General features: G+C 38.2%; 2 protein-coding genes and 2 non-coding genes across 7 annotated transcripts; 1 reads left to right on the top strand and 3 right to left on the bottom strand.

The window, feature by feature from the left end:
- Positions 1 to 142: 142 nt before the first annotated feature.
- On the bottom strand, positions 143 to 5,863 carry m6pr (mannose-6-phosphate receptor (cation dependent)). Its single transcript, XM_034211507.1, has 7 exons — positions 5,539 to 5,863; positions 4,695 to 4,867; positions 4,344 to 4,507; positions 4,046 to 4,155; positions 3,563 to 3,693; positions 3,342 to 3,468; positions 143 to 1,913 (listed from the first exon to the last, which is right to left on the bottom strand). Exons 1-7 carry the CDS (start codon positions 5,542 to 5,544, stop codon positions 1,791 to 1,793), a joined length of 834 nt encoding a protein of 277 aa, XP_034067398.1. The 5' UTR covers positions 5,545 to 5,863; the 3' UTR covers positions 143 to 1,790.
- Positions 5,864 to 8,865: 3,002 nt separating this feature from the next.
- trnal-uaa lies at positions 8,866 to 8,948 on the bottom strand. The gene has a single exon. It is a non-coding gene; the product is annotated as a tRNA-Leu (tRNA).
- A 611-nt stretch (positions 8,949 to 9,559) lies between these two features.
- Positions 9,560 to 9,642, bottom strand: trnal-uaa. Its single transcript has one exon. It is a non-coding gene; the product is annotated as a tRNA-Leu (tRNA).
- Positions 9,643 to 17,353: 7,711 nt separating this feature from the next.
- Positions 17,354 to 24,450, top strand: LOC117543330. Of its 4 annotated transcripts, XM_034211524.1 has the most exons (10): positions 17,354 to 17,438; positions 20,832 to 20,914; positions 21,492 to 21,626; positions 21,820 to 21,954; positions 22,322 to 22,390; positions 22,503 to 22,597; positions 22,885 to 23,011; positions 23,528 to 23,645; positions 23,766 to 23,842; positions 24,284 to 24,450. In XM_034211524.1, exons 1-10 carry the CDS (start codon positions 17,378 to 17,380, stop codon positions 24,392 to 24,394), a joined length of 1,011 nt encoding a protein of 336 aa, XP_034067415.1. In that variant the 5' UTR covers positions 17,354 to 17,377; the 3' UTR covers positions 24,395 to 24,450. The 4 variants fall into 4 exon arrangements, with proteins under 4 accessions (XP_034067415.1, XP_034067413.1, XP_034067412.1 ...); XM_034211521.1 differs by lacking the exon at positions 17,354 to 17,438 and having other exon boundaries at positions 19,820 to 20,914; XM_034211522.1 differs by lacking the exons at positions 17,354 to 17,438; positions 22,322 to 22,390 and having other exon boundaries at positions 19,818 to 20,914.
- The last annotated feature ends 318 nt before the right edge of the window (positions 24,451 to 24,768 follow it).

Here is a 24,768-nt window from a genome sequence, read left to right as displayed (position 1 = left end):
GGATTTTCCCAAAAATAATACCCAAACAAAACAATTCTCTCAATATGGTGTTCACTAAAACATCTGTAATCAAACACGCTACTCAACTTTAGCCATTAAAAACTTAAACACGAGGTCCATTCAAATAAACTAATAAAAAAAGATCTGTGCATGAAATGTTTTTATTAAAACATTTGACATTCATTACATCTCCAGAGGTGAGTGCACTTGGGTGTGTACTTACTTCACCACTACAAGGGGCACACAAAAGCTACTTTCAATTTTGGTGAAATTAAGAAACAAACAGAAAGCTTGGTGGTTTGAAATCATGCTTGAACCAAAACAGCTTTATGTCAATCTTGAGGTTGGTAATTTCACTACATCCACAGGAGTGACCATTTCCACCAGACTTCACCAAACTAAGCAAAAGGCTAATAAACACAAAAAAGCAAATCATGAAAAATAAACAAAATCCAACAAACAAACTTAAGTCCTCTCACTCATTCACAATAATATAGTAAGTTAATTCACAACTGAAACTTTAACATCATTTCGACATAACTAACCTATCATTTTATCCTCAGAGCTGTAACATTTTTACAACCATAAATAAACTTGAATAAAGAAGGTGTATAGAAAATGCTTACATTGCAGATCTATCCTCCTAAAATATTGTTGTCGTTGTTAGTGTTTGTGCATTTGCCGTTAACCAAACATACATTTCCTAATTAAATATCTTGCGAGTATGAATATTGTTCCATTGCTGCAAATGTTATATTACTATAAAAATACAAGTAGAGACAAACCATACTTTTTTCAAATCATACATTATGAAAAGCAGAATTGATATCCTTCCAAATATCCATCACTGTGTAGTAGCATTAATAAGCCTACGATAGTGATTTAAGATACAATTCACTGATAAATTAGCAGGATGCATTGCTTCAAACACCAAACTTGTAAGTTTAACACATCAACTTAACTAAATTGTTGACCTTTCTGATAAAAATGGAAGATGTTAGTTAGCCTAGATGTCAGTCAGAAAGCTAGAAATACTGAACATGTTAGGTAGTAGGTACACATTAGCAATGATGTGGAATATTTTTGCCAAAATGTGTAAGAAAAGAAAATGCCAAACTAAAACTCAAATTCAGTCAAGCTATGGTTTCTGCAGTGATTTCTACCTCTTAAGCAAGGGTGTGAGCATAGTAACAGAACTAAACATTAAACATTTGCATTCTCATATTACTTTTAAAAACACAAAAACAAACTGATTAAAGCCAAATGACACAAGCAAAAGCACTTGTGTTTTGTAACCTGCACCTGTCAGTGCAGAACCATGACGCAGAAATAACAGCTTGCACAGCAACCTGCACCAACTTCGAACAACAATCATTAGCTAAGCGGGAAAAGATGAGCAATATGTCATTGAGTTCAAATCAGAAACCCGACTTCTTAACTTCTCCCTTTTGTGCCAAATTTCCATTGAAGAGTCAATCTTTATTGTCACTTTGTAATCTTGGATGAATCATTCATTTGTTTGACAGCAAACAGCTGAACGAAATGCATGGGGAAGTAAGAGCAGACATGTATCTCCGCCCAATGAGTAACATGCCCTCCTAAGTGACAAGCAGATCACACAGTAGTTGCCTTAGGCACAGGTTTGGAATACAAGCAAAGTGTTGACAGGTCCTAACCTAAACCAGCATAAGAGAAAACAAGACTTGTGTCTACCAACAACCTGAAACTTGAGGAAAAAGTACGCCGTGTCACATAGTGAACATGTCTGTCCCATTCCTGACATATGGAGGTCACATAGGCAGTAAGTAGTCGTCTCGCTCCTCTGGCTCCTCTTCTAAAGGCTCTGTTGCCACTCCTCTGTAAGCGGGGGCTTCCTCACGATTTCCTGACCGGCACACAAAGTCACAACCATCCTGTACGGGGGGGTAAAGTTTATGAATTAAAACAAAATAAGTCACATGAGCCTGATCTTTTAAAAAGGGAACATTTGCCACATTTTATCTGGATTTTAAAAATTCAAAATGTTCAAAACACACACACACACACACACACACACTTTGGATAAGTATTCACCTTATCCACTTTGTAAATTGTTGCCTTCTTTAGAGTTATTACTAGTATCTGTGATTATATGTGATTATAACCCTATGTTCATTATCGTGCTTTTGAAAAGATGCTCCAAACACTGATGAGAGATAATTGTTATGATTGTGATTGACTGTTTCAATCTGAAATGTTTTATTAATGCGATTATTTGCAACATTGTGTAGAATGCCTACACCCTTTCTGAAGAACCTTATTTATTAGGGTATACAAATTATTATTAGAATAGGTTGTTTAGGTTATCAAAATTGATAAAAAGAGAGAAACTGTTAGGGAAATCATTTGCTTAGGTATTCAACCTTTGACACAGTTCATTATTTTCTCCTCTCACTGTCTCCTTTCCCATGGCATAGTTCTATGGCCTTGGGTATTGCTGCTATCTCTCTTAAGGAGGAGCAGCTTGGGCGCATTGTTGTTGCCAGTCTATGACAGAGCACAAGCCGCCATGAGGTAGTTTACTGTACAGGGACGAAGGTTCCCTGGCGCACATTCTTTCCTATGGACGAGAGCTCTAGTTAGATTCAGGGTCCATAATGTTTAGTCTCACTGATGAAGAATGTTGATTATTACACTCCGAACTAGTTAAAACCTCGAGCTACAGAAAGAGTTCTTCAGAATTGGTTTGGCAACCGCTGTGTCAACTCGTGACACACCACCTGTCTTGTCAACTCTCCGGCCGAAACTCCAAATAAACCACCAGTGTTTGCCATCAAAGCTCCTGCTCTCCTCGTGTCTCTCTGAGTCCTGACTCTCCATTGCTACAGAAGTTTCCCTTACAGTGAGGGTAAATTAAGTCGATTGAAGCAACACGTTTCTCAACATGCTTAATTTATTGGGAAATCCACGTTTGCAACTGCAACTACGTCATTTGACATGAATGCTCATAGTTGGACGCAAGGAAGAACTGCATGCTATTTCAGTTTGGATTTCTTGTCTCTGTCTCCGTCCAGACAGGGAGCACGAATGCACTTAAGGCCACTTTGAAATATAACATCCATTTCCCCTTGCAATGCAGACTGGCTATGTTACTGACAGATGAATGTGCAAAGGATGTTATAGACAAGGATATATTTGAAAGTGTTTTGGATGACTAGGATATTCAGCCAAAAGTATACGTCCATGTCTGCATTAGCTGTTAGACAAGAATATAGTGTTGCTTCAATTGACTTCAAACTCCCCATAAAAAGGTGGCAAACGTTACCTTTAATGACGTTATGTATCAATCATAGTAGGCTTACCGCTGTCATATTGCCAACCTCCAGCCAAAAAGCATAATTTGGGAATTGCTCCATTCCTTTGGCTCCAACAATCAGTCGCTGGTAGAGAAATCCTCCGAGGAGATACACAGAAAGAAGACAGAAACCACTGGAAGAAGAGAGGGCCTATAATTAATATTCATTCATAATATTACATGCTTTGACATAAGGGTTTTGTGTCATTACAGAGTGTATTTACGCACATGATGAGTATTATGGAGCCAGTGCTGAGGTGGGACTCAAGAGGGGGGCACACTGCACTGGAGTCCAGCTCAAACAGGTAGAAACAGTCCTGCGCCCTCTGCCTGACTTCCAGCGCCACCTTCATCTGGTCCTGGGTGTGAGATGGTAAAATACACACAAAGGTAAATAGTCTATAAGTCTCACACAATAAAAAAAAGAAGCGAAATGGAGCTAACATTAGGCAATTTTAAGACCAATTGATAGCACTGTGTGAACAACGCAGCCACTCTTCATTTCAGTAAGACAAAGGGTACTGCAGCAGTTGTAAAACACTGTGCCATAGCATTATAAGTCTGTGTGGAGTATGTGTTTATGTCTTCATTGATCATGTATCCAATGGATACCTAATAAATAGCCACCCCGATCCCTGGCATTTGTGTTTTAAACATAGTGCAAAGCATTTCTCACATATCTGGTGATGTACACATTTGCATTTTTTTTACCGAACTTGTTCCCCTGTTACAAGAGATCATGATCATGGCTTTTCTCATTTCCTTGGAGCAGTGGCCATCATAGCTTTCACCATTTCTGTAGAACAAAATCACCCAGTCACCTGCAAGGGCAGCAAAGTGTCAAAACAGAGAATGCAGACCTAAATCACCCAAATCTTAAGCATTTTTGGTCATATGCTCATATTGTGTCAAACATAATGCAATTGTCCAACCTTCCAATTCACAAATGGTTAACATTTACACAGAGTCAGGGTATATAAGGGTGTAATTATTATGTTTTGGGACTTACTTCCTCCAATGGCCTGTGTTGCATTATACATGCCAATCACTGTCGCTTTCATCTTCTTGGTTTCGAACTGAACAACTCCAGCTCCTTGAATCCCCCCCGCGTCCCCACACAACTGGAACACGTATGTGTAACTCTCAGTTCCATTATTGGTCACTGCTGTAAAGCTGTCAACATGAGAAAACATTTAATAAACAATTAATAACATCTCAAACGGATAAATCAGTCCAAATGTTCCTAACATGATTGGTTTGCATATTCAAGAAGTTAAATGTTTGATTGATTACAGGCAATCCAACAAATATAAAAAGTCATATTGATGTTGCTTAATGTGTCGGTTTACAGTTGAGTTACTTTTTATGGGCGAGTGGCTCTAGTCGATTGAGGACTTCCCGTTCTGAGGCAGACTCTGTTAACAGTTTACAGTTCTTTGTGCCATTAGTGGCATAGACCCCACTGCCACTGAGCACCAGCTGAACCACCAGGGTCCACACCAGGAAGGGCCCTCCATCGTGACTGTACACCACCTGGCAGATGTCCACATGAGAGAAATTATTGACATTTGTTATTATTCATTTGAAATAAGCTTTAGATAATATAAAATCTGAAAAAATGGAAACTCGACCATATGTTGCCATGCTTTATACTATAACACAGTAACATTATACTATAAATAGCAGTTTATTTAGTCAATTGACAGAAGATTGATAGGCAACCTTTTGAGAATCAGATGAAACATTTCAAGTTATTCTTCAATTACATTTGCAAAAGTATACTGCACGTATTTGTCATACCTTATATTTGACTGATGTTTACACTGTTTGTTTAATAGTACAAACTATTTGAATATATTATTGTGGGTTCTGGGAAATTATAATAGCTATGTTACACGGCTTTATACAGACTGAACTACTTGGTTGGCATGGTCATTTATTTGTTTTCTGGACAAAAAAACAACACGGAAGTAATTGGTGTTTAATCCTTGACAAAAACGCTCTGTAGCATAGGAAAATTATAAACTGATCGTGTAATTGGGTAATTAGGTTGTGAATCGACATATTTTAGATAACGTCATGTGGATGCAAAATGTCTGTTGATGTGCGCATGAGGCAAACACTTTCCAGAGGAAACACAGTCCGTTACAAAGATGCCTCCGAAAATAAACAAAGTTTAAGTTGTGGCTACATAGTGCACCTACCTTCATGACTTCTTCTACTGTAAACAAGCGGGCACAGCTTCTTTGTTAGTTACAGCTTTGTTTAAACATGTAGCCAACGTTGATGAGCTTCCTCTCGCTAACGTCGCTTCCTGGTTCACTTAATAAAGCTGCTGTGTTGTTATGCAGAAAAGAATAAAGTAAATATGCATGAACTCATCACATCTAAAAGTAACGTTTTTAGCTGCACGCTTTTTCTTTCCTCGATATTAAACGCGCTTTTTCTCAAAAATGTGTGAAAGAAGGGCATCCGAGAGGCTAACGAGGTACACACAGCAGTAGTGCGGAAGTGAAACTAAACACACGCGCACATGTGACCGTGCAAATGAAGCGCGACCAATGAGCTGCGGCTGATTCCTGCTCACACCCGCATCAGCTGACAGCAGACAGACACACAGAGCTGGGAACGGGAAGAGATAAGCATGGCATGATGTCTGTACATAGCATTGTATTAGTCAACGCTACACAAAGCCAAACCACTGCAAATATTTAACCATCATGTAATACATTGCATCTCCAGATTATGGAAGCCATTAAGCGACTTGAAAATTCAATTAATTCCAAAATAGCATATCTAACATACAATTTGCTGCCCTAGGCGAGATTTTATCTCTCCAGTTTTAAACGATATTTTTGGTTTACTGTCCTATAGTATACATTGGAATGATTTCAAGCCTGTTTATCCCAATAATTATAAAGGAGTGCCTTGGAAAAAGACCCACTGAGATAACTTAGACTAAAGTTAACTATCTAAACACTGAGAGAGTCCTTTAGCTCACTGAGGTGTAGTTATCAGCTAGAGCAGCTAGCACCAGATTCTAATAACAACAGCAACGGTACAGGTGCACCCTCCCTCGCTCCCTCACTCGCCCTTTGGCTGTGAGCTGCGGGCGCCAGATAAGCCAACATCCCCCCATTTGCATCACTTACAGGGCAAATAAAAAGTGTGTTACATTTACTTAATTATGAATATTGTTACATCAAGGCGTAAAATTAGGATGAGCACCAACGGTCAAAAATGTTTTTTTCCCTCTCAGAACTACCAGCACAGCGCCTCCCCAGATCTGGCGCCAGAGGCAAACATCTATAACGCCAGTGCTACGGGCCGGCCCTGTATCTATCTATCTATCTATCTATCTATCTATCTATCTATCTATCTATCTATCTATCTATCTATCTATCTATCTATCTATCTATCTATCTATCTATCTATCTATCTATCTATCTATCTATCTATCTATCTATCTATCTATCTATCTATCTATCTATCTATCTATCTATCTACCTACCTACCTACCTACCTACCTATCTACCTACCTACCTACCTACCTACCTACCTACCTACCTACCTACCTACCTACCTACTGAATATGATATACTATATTATATACTAATATTATATAGCCTACTATATTTTATACTAATATAGCTACTAATTGAATAGGCCTACATCCAAAATAATCCAGCACTATACACAAAAGTGAGATAAACTTGAGGAACGGGTAATAAATTAAAGGTGGGGTAGGTAATTTTGAAAATTTGAAAATACACAGCCAGAAAAAATCTGCCACTTCCTTACAGAGCCCATCCTCCAACACACACGAACGTGCACATGACCAATGAGGGCACGAGATAAATTTGTGCACAGATGGAAGGCTGACAGGCAGGTAGGCCATCCAGTTATTTTAGCCAGGCCGGCTAAAATGATTGGTCGTGCTTTTTACTACGGCTTCCACGGATGACATTTTTTTATGGATTTTTTGTCAAAGCACTTAAGATATTCATTGCTATCGGGATGTTAAGAGCATTCCATGGAATATAACATAAAGTGTATCTCGAGCCGGTTTCTCAAACGTAGGCTACCTATACCCACCTTTAACAACGCTATTAATATTTCTCGGGGGGAACACAAGTATTTGTACCAAAACGTCAGGAAGTCACTCCAATAGATTGTCTGGGAATCTTGATTGTCTGATCAAAGATCTTGTTCTATTCAAGCGGTAGATGTTGAAATATCTCTCTGGATAACAGGAGATATTTACCTGATGGTGGGGATACAGGTCCAGTCAGAGCAGGGCCGGCCCATAGCACTGGCGTTATAGATGTTCGCTTATAGGGCGCCAGATCTGGGGAGGCGCTGCGCTGGTAGAAAAAATGTTTTGACCGTTGGCGCTCATCCTAATTTTCGGCCTTGATGTAACAATATTCATAATTAAATAAATGTAACACCCTTTTCATCCCGGTTACACTTTTCATTTGCCCTGTACAATGGGCGATGTAAGTGATGAAAATGGGGGATGTTGGCTTATCTGGCGCCCGCAGCTCAAAGCCAAAGTGCGAGTGAGCGAGGGAGAGAGGGAGGGCGCACCGGTACCGGCGCTGTTGTTATTATAATCTGGTGCTAGCTGCTCTAACGGATATAAGAAGAAGATGTTTCTACAATAATGTGGAGGGAGAGTCCTCTCCAGTCAGACTGAGAGGCTCAGTGAGGTAGATTAGATTTAGTTATTTATCACACTGGGTCTCAAACGGTTTGATCACAATTTATGTGTTTAGAGTTGTACCCCTAGTAGTAATGCTGCTCAAAGTGCACCGGGGGGGCATACCCCCGGACCCCCCAAGAGGATGTGACGTCCACCCCACATTCTATTATGTATTCCTTGGATACTCTATTGATCTTTATCTTTTCTATTGTACGATTCTCTGGCTGGGGCGCCAGCTCAAATCTCGCCTATGGGCTGCAAATTGTCTAGAGCCGGCCCTGAGTCAGAGGATAACCAGTCAGCAGTGTTCTCTGACTATCAATCTCTGTACACAACTCCAGGCCAATCCAATGAATGGACTTTGAGATATTTCAGTCTGGACCCAAGTGTCATTACTCATCCTTTGAGTGGACAAAGAAACGTATCTTGCCCTTATTTAAGCAATTTTACAGCCAAACAGATCGTTTTCCACCTATTTCCTACCAGGAGTGGGGTTTGAACACACAAGGACTAATGTCCATTGGATCTTAAGTCCAACGCCTTAACCATCCTGGTTGGACATGCTGAACAAGGATGCAATTTTTGATCGTTGGGTTATTTAGTTAACCTCAATGAAAAAGCAGGTATAACTTCACAAGAACATATCTGAGAGAAAGCTACGAGATTGGTGAATAGAGCGCACACAAACCCTCTAGGCATAGCAAATACTGGTGGGTGCTTTCACCTGTTTCAAGCCATATACTCCTCCTTTGAGTGGATAAACAAAGTTATCTTGCCCTTATTTAAGCACATTTACAGCCAAAAAGATCATTGTTCACCTATTTCCTACAAGGAGTGGGATTTGAACCCACAAGGACTAATGTCCATTGGATCTTAAGTCCAATGCCTTAACCACTCGGCCATCCTCGTTGGACATGCAGAACAAGGACGCAATTTTCTATCGTTGGGTTATTTAGTTAATCTCAATGAAAAAGCAGGTATAACTTCTCGAGAACATATCTGAGAGAAATCTACAAGAATGGTGAATAGAGCGCACACAAACCCTCTAGGCATAGCAAATACTGGGGGGTGCTTTCACCCGTTTCAAGACAATACTCCTCCTTTGAGTGGACAAAGAAACTTATCTTGCCCTTATTTAAGCAATTTTACAGCCAAACAGATCGTTTTCCACCTATTTCCTACCAGGAGTGGGGTTTTAACCCACGAGGACTAATGTCCATTGGATCTTAAGTCCAACGCCTTAACCATCCTGGTTGGACATGCTGAACAAGGATGCCATTTTTGATCGTTGGGTTATTTCGTTAACTTCAATGAAAAAGCAGGTATAACTTCAAGAGAACATATCTGAGAGAAATCTACAAGAATGGTGAATAGAGCGCACACAAACCCTCTAGGCATAGCAAATACTGGGGGGTGCTTTCACCCGTTTCAAGACATTTTCTCCTCCTTTGAGTGGACACACAAACTTATCTTGCCCTTATTTAAGCACATTTACAGCCAAACAGATCGTTTTCCACCTATACCAGGAGTGGGGTTTGAACCCACGAGGACTAATGTCCATTTGATCTTAAGTCCAATGCCTTAACCACTAAGCCATCCTGGTTGGACATGCTGAACAAGAACGCAATTTTTGATCGTTGGGATATTTAGTTAACCTCAATGAAAAAGCAGGTATAACTTCACGAGAACATATCTGAGAGAAAGCTACGAGAATGGCGAATAGAGCGCACACAAACCCTCTAGGCAGAGCAAATACTGGTGGGTGCTTTCACCCATTTCAAGCTTTACTGTTTAATGTGCAGCATCTAAACATTGCAACAAGTATCTTGTTGTCTATAGTCTGTGCCGAAACGTTTCAAACTATGATCATGTATTTGAATACAAGACAACCTTTAACCTGGAAGGAGTTTGATCTGATTAATTTCCCTGCAACAGTGCCTCATTCAACTTTAAAAAAGCGGATAAGATTAAAGATGATAAACATTCCTTAGTGTGTTTGCTCTTTGAAGTCAATACAACATGTTCTCCATTGAGAAAGAGTAAAAGAAAAAATCAATGGAAAGATATTTTAGTTTGTATTGCAACATATTTTCTTTCACAACAGCCAAGACCTACATCAGTGTGGCTTCTTAACCTCAACATATATTAATATCCCTACTTTATGAGAGAGGAGACAGTTAGAGGGTTCAGTTCATTTTACGGTATTGGCATTTTAAAGCGCAACAACATTAGGTTTGCACCTCCTGGCCTAGTGCTAATAAACAAAAAAGAGCAACATATTGAAGGAATTTAAAAAAAAAAGTTTAAAGATTGGTTCCTGCTTCCGTGCAAAGAAGTTTAGTTTAGCTTATTTAATGGTCCAAAATATATATATTTTTAAATATACATAGTAGGCTATAGTTTGCATTCATCCAACCCAGTCTCATGGCATTTCGTGTTCACCAACACGATTTTTTATCTATTGATTCGTGTTCACCAACACGATTTTCCCCCTTTTTTCGTGTTGCACAGCACGATTTTAAAAGCAATGTATTTCTACTGGTAATGTGTTTCGTGCCTGCAGCACGTCTTTTTCTCCGGTCAGGTCGTGGAAGACCGGAAACTGTGTGGTTCATAAAAACATGTTCTTACTCAATATCAAGCCACAATTATTGCTTTTATTTTAAATCGTATAATTTCTGACTTTTGTTGCCGTCTGTGAGGAAAATAAATGGGGCTCAGAGCCTCAGAATACTGAAATCTGTATTTTTTTAAATCTTTTTTTTCTTCTAATTTGTTATTCTTTTCAAAATAACACACTGTTATTTACTCACCAATAACACACAATTATCCTTGCTTTTATTTATTGGTTTAATTTCATAATCCCGGGCTTTGTTGGCGTCCGTCAGGAACTAAATTTCAAAATAAAAATAACCGGAAACAGACGTAGGCATTTCGAGCGATTACCCAAGATCCTCAGCTATGGTTTAAACTCGCTGATTGGATGTTTTAACCGCAATGCACTTGCTGGGATTTGGTGTTTATATGATATGAAATCCGGAAAACATTTTAAAATAATAAAATAATACTTAATTCCGAGTGCTCTTGCTTAACTCTTTGAAAGTCATCACATAACGGCATTGTAATACACGGTTCGGCTGCATTACATATTACAGATCTGCCGTAGTTCTTTATTTATAGAGCCCTGATGAGAAGACCTTTGGAAAAACTGAAGAAATGCCGCCGAAACGGAATACTTGACGTGGATCATAAATATATCAACAATTAAACAACATCTTCAATTTCTCTTCACTCAATACGTCTCCTTGCAGTATCAACACTAATTTGGCTGACTTTTACATTTGATCTAATTCATAGATAGGTTATATTTACACCATAACGGTGCACAGCTGATATAAAAGGACTTGTAGTTTTTAAAGATATTACTGATTTTCTTTGAATGTAAGAATGTAAATACTGAGTCTGAAATAGTATAGCAATATGCTGTAAAATTATGTGAAAGCATGAATAAAACTACACATCTTCAGATGTTGTACATACATAAGTGTCCTACACTAATAATACAAAGTTATTATGGCTGTGTGTACCTTGTGTGCACCGCCTAGTGGTTAAAGCACGTTATTGAATTATTGTTTGTATGTGTTATAATAATAACAATAATGTACTCTTGATATTTTTTGAATCAAATATTATTTGATTCAAAAAATATTAAGAGTACATACTTTCATAGGGGGAAAGTAGAAGGTCTGTGATAGAAATATAGAATATAAAAAATCAAGAAGATACTATAAGTGATCTCTACAATAAAACAGTTTAGTGCAGGATGTACAAAGATATTAATAGGAGGAGGTGCAAAACAGAAAAACGAATTAACCTTTATTTAAACATTAAATAACAGATTAAGGTCTTCTTTTAAATAAGAAAAAAACTTTGGGGGTATCTACAGATAAATATTAAGCCTGACAAAGTACTTAACGTCTAATATATTGTTTTCCTGCAATGTTAACTATGTTGAAGCACTTATTTTAACTGATATTATACATATGAATTTTCATTTCATTTGAAACCTTTATTTAACCAGATTGGTCCCATTGAGATCATAGATCTCTTTTTCAAGGGAGACCTGCAGCATATAGGTTCCACATGAAACATAAAACAATAAAGGACATTATACATTATATTTACAGGATACATTTACATAGTTATAGACATTTACAAGTGGCCATAGTATCAACGAGCATTTCATTTAGTCTAGCTTTAAAAACATGCAGAGGAATGAGATTGCTCAGTTTCAATTCTTGCTGAAGACTGTTCCAAGCAAATGGAGCTGCGCACATAAAAGCTGTCTTACCTAAGACAGTCCTTGCTCTTGGCACATCTAACAATACTACATCATGCGATCTCAGACAATAGCTGCTTGCAACTCTCTGTGTTATCAGAGAGCAGATATAATATGGGAGTTTACCCAACAAAGCTTTATAAATAAACGTGTACCAATGACTGAGCCTCTTTACAGTAAGTGATGGCAGACCTGCCTTGGCATACAGTGATGAGTAAGTGCTTTACAATTTGTGACAAATCTCAGTGTGCTGTGATAGGCGGCATCTAACTTGTTCAGGCAATAGGCAGGTGCATTCATATACAACAAATCACCATAGTCCAGCACAGGTAAAAAGGTCACAGTGACTAGCCTTTTCCTGGCTTCAAAAGAGCAACAGGACTTGTTTCTGAAAAAGAAACCTAGTCTAACCCTCAGCTTTTTAAGCAGGTTATTGACATGAAGTTTAAAAGTAAGACAATCATCAAGCCAGATACCTAGGTATTTATAACTGGTAACCACTTCAAGTACTTGTCCTTGCATAGTAACAATATCCAAAACAGGCTCTGGTGTCTTTTTAGCTTTTGAAAATAGCATTACCTTGGTTTTATCAACATTTAAAATAAGCTTAAGTTCAGCAAGCTGAGTCTGAATAATATTAAAAACAGCCTGTAATTTAACACCAGCCTCCTTAATGGAGGGACCTGCACAATACATCACGGTATCATCAGCATAAAAATGTAAAGTAGCTTCATCCACATTTTCACCTAAACTGTTGATATATATGGAGAATAAAAGTGGACCTAAAACAGAACCTTGAGGAACACCATTAGTAATGTTTAACCACTCAGAAGACAGCCCATCAAAGTGAACACATTGGGACCTTTCAGAGAGGTAGTTCACAAACTAACCCACTGCATGGCTGGATATGCCGATACTGAGTAGCCTCTGCTTTAAGATGCGATGATCGACGGTATCAAACGCTTTGGAAAGGTCAATAAATAGAGCTGCACAACTCTGCTTATTGTCTAAAATACTCGTAATGTCATTCACCACTTTCATTGTGGCAGTGATGGTGCTATGTTGTTTTCTGAAGCCTGACTGATGTTTAGACAGGATATCATTTTTACATAAAAACTCCTTTACCTGTTCACTCACTAAGCGTTCGAGCACCTTCGCCAGAACTGACAATTTAGAGATTGGCCTATAGTTATTTAAAATAGTTGCCTCCCCTCCTTTTAGTAAAGGCAAGACATAAGCTGACTTCCATACTTTTGGAATTGCATTTGTGCTGAGGGAGAGGTTAAAAAGAGTAGTAAGAGGAAGAGCAATAACATCTGCAGCTATCTTTAAAAAGAAAGGTTCTACGTTGTCCGGGCCAGCCGGTTTCTTAGGATCTAGCTTAGATAAGGCTTCATGAACAACATTGACAGTAAAAGGAGTAAAACTGAAATGTTACTGAATTATACTCTTATGTATGTAGATAGAATAAGAAATGTGCAGAATATGACAGTTTAATGGTGGAGGTACACACATATTGATAGATGTCTTGTAATGCACTGTTGAGGAACCTGTGACCCAAGATTTTTATTCATTGCATACACCGTAGTTGTGTATATGATATATCAATAAACCTTTGAAAATCTTGAAAGGGATATGCAAAATAGCCATAATATACAGTCTTTAATGAACTATTAGTAGAGAATAACGAGTGATGAATATACTTTATTACTCGTTTCCATTTATGTCAATTGCAGATAAATGTTTAGTCTTCTCAAGCACCAACTATCAATTATCTCTCCTGATTGTTGGCACTTGACAATCACCTTACCTGAATTTTACTCAGGTGTAACTAAAGTCTGATTTAAGGGTTGTTTATATTTCACATCATTAATCAGAATCTGCAAAGTAACTCAAATAAGTGGAGTGGAGTAAAAATACCAGGTTAACCTCTGAATTGTAGTGGAGTAGAATTACAAAGTAACAATGAGCTGTCATGTGGGTATATATGAATGCTGCGCATTATGGACACAAGCGATTTTCACCCATTTATTAATTATATGTTTTACATTTGATAACACCAATGTGTTTAATACTGGCAACTTCTAATTGTGGGAAAAACGAAAACGTTCAGTAGAGACATCCCATAGAACATTTTGCGAAACACAATAGCCAGCATGTATAGTTCTGGGGGGGAGTTCGATTCCAGTTTTGGATAGTCTGGCGTGGTTTCGTTCCATTTCAAACAGCTGTTTGACGCTCGGCGTAACCATAGACTGGGAGTAACCTTGGCGCACTGCCATTCCAACATCCAATCCCAGAGTTTGAAGATTAATCACGGGGACTGTAGTCCTAAACGATAGCTGGGGATTATGGGTAGTGTAGTGTCTTCGGCCATCCTAAACTCAGAAATGTTGACAATCGCAATGATGCTCGAAATGTCCCTTATAGGCCTACGTCTGTTTCCGGTTATTTTTATTTTGAAATTCAGCTCCTGACGGACGCCAAAAAAGCCAGAGATTATGGAATTAAACCAATAAATAAAAGCAAGGATAATTGTGTGTTATTGGTGAGTAAATAACAGTGTGTTATTTTGAAAAGAATAACAAATTAGAAGGAAAAAAAGATTTAAAAAATACAGATTTCAGTATTCTGAGGCTCTGAGCCCCATTTATTTTCCTCACAGACGGCAACAAAAGTCTAAAATTATACGATTTAAAATAAAAGCAATAATTGTGGCTTGATATTGAGTAAGAATGATATTGAGTAAGAACATGTTTTTTTATGAACACACCCACGACCCGACCGGAGAAAAAGACGTGCTGCAGGCACGAAACACATTACAAGTAGAAATACATTGCTTTTAAAATCGTGCTGTGCAACACGAAAAAAAGGGGAAAATCGTGTTGGTGAACACGAATCAATAGATAAAAAATCGTGTTGGTGAACACGAAATGCCATGAGACTGGGTTGGATGAATGCAAACTATAGCCTACTATGTATATTTAAAAATATATATATTTTGGACCATTAAATAAGCTAAACTAAACTTCTTTGCACGGAAGCAGGAACCAATCTTTAAACTTTTTTTTTTAAATTCCTTCAATATGTTGCTCTTTTTTGTTTATTAGCACTAGGCCAGGAGGTGCAAACCTAATGTTGTTGCGCTTTAAAATGCCAATACCGTAAAATGAACTGAACCCTCTAACTGTCTCCTCTCTCATAAAGTAGGGATATTAATATATGTTGAGGTTAAGAAGCCACACTGATGTAGGTCTTGGCTGTTGTGAAAGAAAATATGTTGCAATACAAACTAAAATATCTTTCCATTGATTTTTTCTTTTACTCTTTCTCAATGGAGAACATGTTGTATTGACTTCAAAGAGCAAACACACTAAGGAATGTTTATCATCTTTAATCTTATCCGCTTTTTTAAAGTTGAATGAGGCACTGTTGCAGGGAAATTAATCAGATCAAACTCCTTCCAGGTTAAAGGTTGTCTTGTATTCAAATACATGATCATAGTTTGAAACGTTTCGGCACAGACTATAGACAACAAGATACTTGTTGCAATGTTTAGATGCTGCACATTAAACAGTAAAGCTTGAAATGGGTGAAAGCACCCACCAGTATTTGCTCTGCCTAGAGGGTTTGTGTGCGCTCTATTCGCCATTCTCGTAGCTTTCTCTCAGATATGTTCTCGTGAAGTTATACCTGCTTTTTCATTGAGGTTAACTAAATAACCCAACGATCGAAAATTGCGTCCTTGTTCAGCATGTCCAACCAGGATGGCCCATGGATGTATAATAAGAGGGAGGCGGGGCCTCATTCATTCCTATGAGAGTTGCTCATTAGCGCATGATGATAAAATGGCCCAATTTTTGAGAGAGCGAAACGTCACAGATTACCCGGCATGCCTGAGAATGTGCGCTCATAGCGCATGCGCAACTTTAACCAAAATGCTCGTTCACATCAAGCACGTCAATTTGCGTACATGTAACAGCACCGCACGTTCATGACAGCATGGTAATGATTTGTTTTTATGATGGATTTGATATTAACGAGGCAGCAGTTAGCAGCTAGCTAGTAATTATGTTAATGTGCACATCAATCGTTATGTACTTATATTACGCTGTAACAGGATCTCGTGATATCCAAGCAACAACCACGGTGAATTTAGTTTTAGGTTGGATATTCGACGGACATTCGCGGACCCGCCAGCAGCGTCAGTTTCCCCTGCTGCTGTGTGTATTACGACGGGGAGATCTTCTCCGCGAAACGAGGCTTTCACTTAGGGACCATCAACAAATGACTTTTCAATTACACAAGAACATTTTTCTTTTTAATAAATCGACAGCTTCCCGATCGAGTGAATGTGAAGCAAATCCACGCTAGAGCATGCATTTGTTGAACACACCTCTCTTTATTGCATTTTAATACTTTAAATATTTTATATTAATAATTTGATGGAAAAATGTGCTTATTTCTTCAATACCTTCCAGGTCATGTGACCGATTCACTCAAAATCAATGTTGGGTCAAAGAACTACACTGGCTGCATAGGACACACCTCTTGTTATTGCATTTTAATACTTTAAATATTTTATATTAATATTTTGATGGAAAAAATAGCTTATTTCTTCAATACCTTCCAGGTCATGTGACCGATTTACTCAAAATCAATGTTGGGTCAAAGAACTACACTGGCTGCATAGGACACACCTCTTTTTATTGTATTTTAACACTCTAAATATTTTTATATTAATATTTTGATGGAAAAATGAGCCTATTTCTTCAATACCTTCCAGGTCATGTGACCGATTTACTCAAAATCAATGTTGGGTCAAAGAACTACACTGGCTGCATAGGACACACCTCTTTTTATTGCATTTTAATACTTTAAATATTTTATATTAATATTTTGATGGAAAAATGTGCCTATTTCTTCAATAGCTTCCAGGTCATGTGACCTAATCACTCCAAGATTTTTTAGAAACCAGATCACATTGTTTGATCTAAAAATGGTGCGCTTCAAAAAAGGCAAAACAAAGAAAGCTTTAGACCTCTGGCAACAAGCAGGAGGTAGAGATTTCATCACCAGGTCTTTAATTTCTCATGGTTTTAGTGAAGTTAATGTTACAACTTGTGAAGCTTTTCCAGAAGGCGGTTAGATCACCGGACGACAGAGTCGGTCTCCGTGTGCACAGACAGGGCTGCTGTTAACGTCGGTCTGTACAACGGAATTGTGCCAAAACTACGCCAACCGGCTGCGGAGGGAGACTCCCCCCCTTCACTGGAGAACTGCGCTAAAACAGCTGATCACAACGTTCACGCTCTGTGGTCACGAAGTACTCCACTAGCCCCCCCCCCCAAATTCACAACGGGTCGGGTCGTGGGTCTTATATCAACAGGTCGGGTCCAGATTTGACTTGAAGATAATTGCATGTAACGGTCGGTTCGCGGTAGCTACTGAGCTGCGAGGGTTCGGGTGGGTGCAGATTTGCAAAACTGGACCCATGCAGGACTCTGCCCCAGAGGCTTTTAAGTTGAAGCTTAACCCTTGTGAATCCCTTTTTAAAAACGTTACTTTGAAAACACTAACGACAAAAATTTCCTCATCTAAAAATACTGTAATAAAGATATTATAGGCTATGTTAATATTTTTGTTCCACTTTCAATTACTTACATATTTTTAACCAAATTCAGTGCTGATCATAATTATCAAATGTTCATTCATTTTTATTTTTGTCGCTAGGGATTTGAAAGTCACTATTTTGATTACACATACACTTATTAAGAACATGTTTCCAAAAAAACACATCTTTACCAAATGTCGTGCCATATTCTTAACACAATCAGAATGCTCGCAAAATTAAACAGTGGCATGGATAATACATTTCCTTAGGGAGGCATAAGGGTTAATGTGCTTATTTAATTAAATACTGCATCACAGTAGGATGTTAACAGAATTTACTGTAATTGACCCAAGGATGGCAGATTGCTTAAAGTTGCATTGCAGTCTTACGATAAGAGATACAGTAATTAAATGAGATTTTGTACTTTTGTAATGTTTGTATTTAGGAAAATATGTCAGTGAAAGAGGGAGAGATGGACAGCACAGTATCAAGAAACAGTGTTACAGCGCACCTACGGGTGAGGAAGACGAGGACACAAGTCAGGATGACAGGGAAATAAGTAACACACAGCCACAGTCTGAGATAGACACAGAAGAGTCAGACCAACAAAGTACAGAGACAGCCACCGAAATGACAACAACAATGAACGGAAAGGGACAAACAGGCAAGGACAAGAAAGGGCCAGAAAAGGATAAAAAACGAAAAAGGAACAAACGAAAAACAGGGACAGAGCCTGTGGGGAAAGATGAAGATAAGAATGATGAAGAAAAACAGTGTTACAGCGCACCTACGGGTGAGGAAGACGAGGACACAAGTCAGGATGACAGGGAAATAAGTAACGTACAGCCACAGTCTGAGATAGACACAGAAGAGTCATACCAACAAAGTACAGAGACAGCCACCGAAATGACAACAACAATGAACAGAAAGTGCAAAGCAGGGCCAAAAAAGTTCAAAATTGCCATGACAAGAAAACAATGGAACAAAATTAAACCTAAACATGGCAAAAAAAAACTCCGTCCCCCCTGGACTGATACATTATATCAAGAATTTTTGAAAAATAATCCATGCTGCACACTTGCTTTCAAATACCAGCATGTTAAGACAAATGATAGCCGTAAAAAGAATTCGCCATTTTTCTGTGCCTCTGCAAAATGCACATTTAATGGATGCAACGCTGTCTACAGTTTCTCAAAAAAGAACAGGCCAAAATCAACGGATACAAAAATTATTTTTAAAGTCATGCGCATTGGTGAAGTTATACACCATAAAAATCAAAGGCGATTTAGACCAGCAAAATACACAAGAAGAGGAACAATTTCCAAAGCCTTAACCAGTGGTGTCAGTAATTATTATTACACTATGTTAAGACAGACACCAGTAGAGGAAATAATGGCTGGTAACATAAGCAGAAGCCTCACCAAAGACGTGTTAAAAAAAATATCCTCTGAAGTGAAGAAAAGTGCAAGGCTCCACGATGACATGATGCTTGAACTCATGTTGACTCAAAAAATAATCAAAGAGAGCAGCAGTCATGCATCATCAAAAGGCTATCTTCAGCACCTACAAATTGATCCGTTTGCTGTACATTTATACACAGATGCTGGAATAAAGATATTGACTGAGCACTTGAAAAAGCCAACACCTACGACTCTCTACCTTGATGCCACAGGCAGCGTGATACAGAACATTCCTGATCAAAATAAGCGGGTCTTGAATTATGCTTTGGTTTTGCCCGGAATGGGTAAGGATAAGCCTCCCTTGCCTGTCACAGAACTGATTACCAACAGCCAATCCATTCCATCTATTTCCCATTGGCTCATGGAATTTAAAAGAAAGTTGTCTTACATAACAAAAAGAAAGATAGCACAGGTTGAGACAAATTATAGTTGGGCTCTGATAAACAGTGTGCTTCTGTCTTTTAACAGGGAAAATATGTCAGTGTACCTTGACAGAGCATTTGAGATAGTGTCTGGACAAACTGAACTGATTCCTAACTTCACTGTGCTGCATCTGTGCTCTGCTCATATCATGAAGGCTGTGTCACAAGCATTTGGGAAAAAAACTGTAGACAGAGGCACACAGGAATATGCAACATTCTGTTTTGCGTACATCCTGAACTGCACAAGTATGCAGGAAGCCCTTAATGTTTTTTAGCATATGTGTGTGCTTTTTGATGCAGAGGAGTACACTCATTCGGTGAAACAGAGCTAAATGTACCTCGACGAGTGCATTTTGCAAACTCGGGACTTGAAACTGGAGGAAAGTGGACATGTAATGGGAGAGGAGGAAAGCAAAATGGAAACAAATGCTCATAGCATTATTGGAAAGTCCCCTTTTACACAAGCTTTTCAAGTCAGGCGGGACCAAGCAGAGTGTGACATTCTCTCTGACGATGCTGTTCAGGTAAAAAACCACTACCTCTGTCCTGGTGTCATTGATGCACTGTTCAAAAACTACATGGGGATCTTCCCATTGTGGAGTGGTTTGTTGCTTGGGGATCTGTCGCGACATAGAAAAGGTACCTCAAAAAAAGATGGAAGTCATAAAACCAGGGATACCAACTGCCATGTTGAGCTCTGGTTTGGGTTGGTCAAACACTCCATCCTTTTAAAAAAAAAGTACCTGAGACCAGCTGAGTTTGTCTCCAAAATGTATGCCTCAATACAAGGAAGATACGTAGAGCACATTGAGCAACACAATCTGCCAATGCATATTCTGGACAAAAACTTTGGGCATCCTAGCAGGCCAGATGATGACCACGAGGAACAGTGGAACAAGCGGGAAAGTTCTGCTGGTCACTCCAAGTCCAAGTCCAAGTACTTCAATCCACCAAAAGCACTACCCAACCCCAAGAGCCCACCTGCCACAAAGGTGAAGAAAAGAAAAGTGGACCAACAGGAACAAGACGCACAGGGAAATGTGAGTTTCTCTAAGACTTACTATGTTCAAAGTGTGTAAATTGTTCTCCAGCATTTTAATTGTAACAATGGAATAAGTAAATATTGTCAGAAAGTAAAGCATGGACTAAATTGGTAAAGAGTGAGGTGAAGGACAAAGGACATGAAGTATTATAACCCAAGATGATTAGGTGCATGTTGTAGGGGGAGAATATGAAGATGAAAAATGTAAATACAGCTTACAAACTTAGAACAGAAACTAGATTTCCAAATCAGACTTTAAACTGCAATTACAGTTTCTGTTCCTGAGCAGCCTGTTTAATGTCATTTAATGAAAACTCTAAAAGGGACTGAGGTTAAATGCATAAACATGGACAGTTTAATTATATTTTGTGCATGTAGCTTTGATGGTGCATATACAAAAACAAGGCCTTCACCCAAAAATTCAAGATTGTTAACCCTCTGGTGTCATTCAAGTGCACTACCCTAATTAGTCATTCGGGACAAAAATGTCCAGAGTGATACCGGAGGGTTAAAAGATTCCTCAAGTGTCCATATTAAACAGACTGCATCTATTTCCCCTCAATCCTAACTTGCAGTTGACCTGGCTGTGGAAAAAAAAGGACACAGAGGTGGTCGTGGCAGTGCTCCCCTCACAGATGAAAGGACGCATCTTGCTTATCCGCCACTGTGAGCTATGCTCACTTCGACCCCACCAGTGGTTGACAGGGGAGGTACTACATGTTTCAAGTGTCTGAAGTTTCACTCTACACTGTGTTATTTTCTTTATCTAGCATTTAACGATTTCTCCCCAAAATGTCTAGATACTTTTGTCAGTCACAAGATTCTCAAAGTTGCAGGAAATGAAAGTTCAGTATAACTGGGAATATGCATTAATTGGCAAATTGTTATGATCTTTTTTGCCAGGTAATTGAAGGCGTGTTTCATGTTGCTGCCGACAAATTCGCCGTTCTGAACAAAATGTACTTGCTAAATCACTACACAGCAAGTGTCATTTTGTTCGGGGACAGAACTCAGCTAATATCTCACAGTTTACCGAAGGTAATGTGTGTGGTCTGTGTATGTTTATGTGTGTGGTGTGTTGTGTTTGTGCATGGTGATGCTGTAGGGGGAAGTAGGTGTGGATTTGATTTGTGGGCTCACACTCACACATTAGGTACATGGAGTGAAGCATTGGCTGAGGTCTTAAATAGGAAATTAGCTGAGATTATTTTACTTTATCCTCTCTGAAACTATACTCATTAGTTAAATCACCTGATAAATCTACTTACTATTGAATTCCCATACCAACACTTGTTTTAAGCACAACAAATGAATGGCACAAGAACATCATTGTCAGACTAATGTTGTTGTTATTTTTACCTTAGCCTTCAAGTTTGTTTTAATCCTTTATTTGATGCCATTATAGGTCAACTTTGACAACTATGAAGCTGTCCTGTCCTTTGTACTTGTCAACAACAACCACTGGAAGTTGCTGGTTTGTAATTATTTTGTCATTGTATTATTTCTGTTAAAGCACAAGACTTACATAGTGAAACCAAAAATATTTTTTGATGAAAAGTGCTTTTACTTTTTTTGTACTCTCACAGTACATTCATGCCAACACCAGCACCGTATTCCTGGTGGATCCAGCTCAAAGCATAAAAGAGCTTGATGACTCCGAACATGCTGCCAAAAGAATACAGTACATCAAAATTCAATAGATATTTGAAAATTCAAGTAAAAACTATATTTAAACGTAAAAAATGTGTCACATTTAGTTATATTCATACTCACAAACAGCATTGAAAGCATTTTAAACAGTCTGATACAGTCTGTGTTCAGACAGTGATATCTATAGCTGACCTGTGGCTGCCTCTTATATAAATAAATGGTCATATGCTGAATACAAACAGTATGAATTTATCTTACATTATCTTTAGGAGCCACATAATTAGAAATGTAAAGTGTGTTAACATTATCCTTTCTCAGGGAGTACTTCAGGATGAGGAGGACACGCCACAGCATAACAGACTGGGTGGATGTTAAGTGGAAGGGAGGCGTTATGGGCCACCCACTTCAAACGGATGGATGTAGCTGTGGTGTCGTTGTTGTGAAGGTGAGCTGAAGAGATTCTGTTTTCATCCAGTTAACAAGCAGAGTTTTTAATGTGAAAGACAGTTTAATGCAAGGGCGGATTAAAAAAACTGTCAAAAGTAGTTGTTGACCGATAAAGGTTTTTTAAAGGCCGATGCTGATCCCCATAATATTTAGCAGGCAGGTTGGCCAATGGACAATATACAGTATATTGCCGATATCATGTTGTTGTTTATTGTATTTTTCACAACTGACAACAATTGGATTATGACACAACATTGCTGAACTTAAATTAACAGTTATTTAATACTAATGTAGTATTCACTTGAACACAGAAAGTTTAATTGACAAAACTTTGCTTCCAAATATCTCAAAATTCCAATAATAGGACCGGTCTATATCAATACTCAAAGGTTTTGGGAGGCATTCTAGTCAAGGGTGGATGTCTTCTATAATGTGTCTCATGTTTTTGTCTGTATCTGTATTACTATACAATAAAGAAGAAAAACCCTCCATAACATAAGTGTTGTTTGTTTAGATGGCAAAGGCAGTCATGGAGTCCTTCCCTCTGATCCCGAATGTGAATTTCGAGTGTTCGAAGAAATACATGAAACGGGAGAGGAGAGAACTGGCTCTCGAAATCCTTGAGGCATCAGGTAAATAAATATGAATATGTGTATATATATATATGGGTGTCTGTATGTATATATATATATGTATGTATGTATATGTATGTGTATATAGAAGCTGACATACATGTATTGTTATCTTGTTTGTCTTTGATGAGCACACTTATTGTGCTATGTGTGCTGCCTTAAGGCCTCCAGGATCTGGATCTCCCATCACAGACTGGGTGAGCTGTTGTGAAGAAAATGTGGAATTGTCATGTATACATTTATGTATTCATTTATTTAACAGGGACAGTGCACATTAATTAACATTTCTGTAACTGTGCCAGACTTAGCCAAGAGGCTATTTTTCATCTGTAGTCCCTGGACAGATTTTAAAAGTCAACCTCAAACACATAATTAATTTTAAACAACTAAATACAATACATTTAAAACATGCAACACACATTAATGGAATACTTAAATAAAAAAAATGTAAAAGATAGAAACAATAAAAAAACAAAAAAAACAAACAAACAATAGAGCATGTTAAAACACAGGCAGTGGGTTTTAAGGAGCAGATGATTGTGTCAGCTGATTCCTCACTAACACTTAAGTATTAAGACAACTGAATGGTAATCTAAAGGTACAAATATATAAATACACTATTTCTTTCACTTCAACAGGTTCAGTGTGATGACTGTGAACGATGGTACCATGCCCAGTGCCTGGCAATGGACAGCAGAGACTTTAAAAAGGCAGAGACAGGATATTGGAATTGTCCTTTGTGCAAGTAATACTTGAAATGTGCTCAATGATGACGATTAGTAAAACATGTGTCCTGTGTAGCCTTGTTTGTATTACTTTCTGATCATTAATCACTGGGTCACATGATAGGGAAGCTCTAGAAAAAAACCCTGAATTTTTTTATATAAATATTAATATTAAATAGAGGATGTAATATTATCCGATATAAAGAGCTGTTTCTATTGTGTACAGACTTGTATTCAATTCATAAAGTGATTTTGAGTCATTAGTTATTGAAGAAATAAGCTAATTTTTACATACAATTATTAATATAAAAATATTTGGAGTATTAAAATACAATAAAAAGAGGTGTGTCCTATGCAGCCGGTGTAGTTCTTTGACCCAACATTGATTTTGAGTGAAT

This window comes from Gymnodraco acuticeps, unplaced genomic scaffold (genome assembly GCF_902827175.1).
Source record: "Gymnodraco acuticeps unplaced genomic scaffold, fGymAcu1.1, whole genome shotgun sequence".
Taxonomy (NCBI): Eukaryota; Metazoa; Chordata; class Actinopteri; order Perciformes; family Bathydraconidae; genus Gymnodraco; species Gymnodraco acuticeps.
This window is presented reverse-complemented; position numbering and strand designations above follow the sequence as displayed.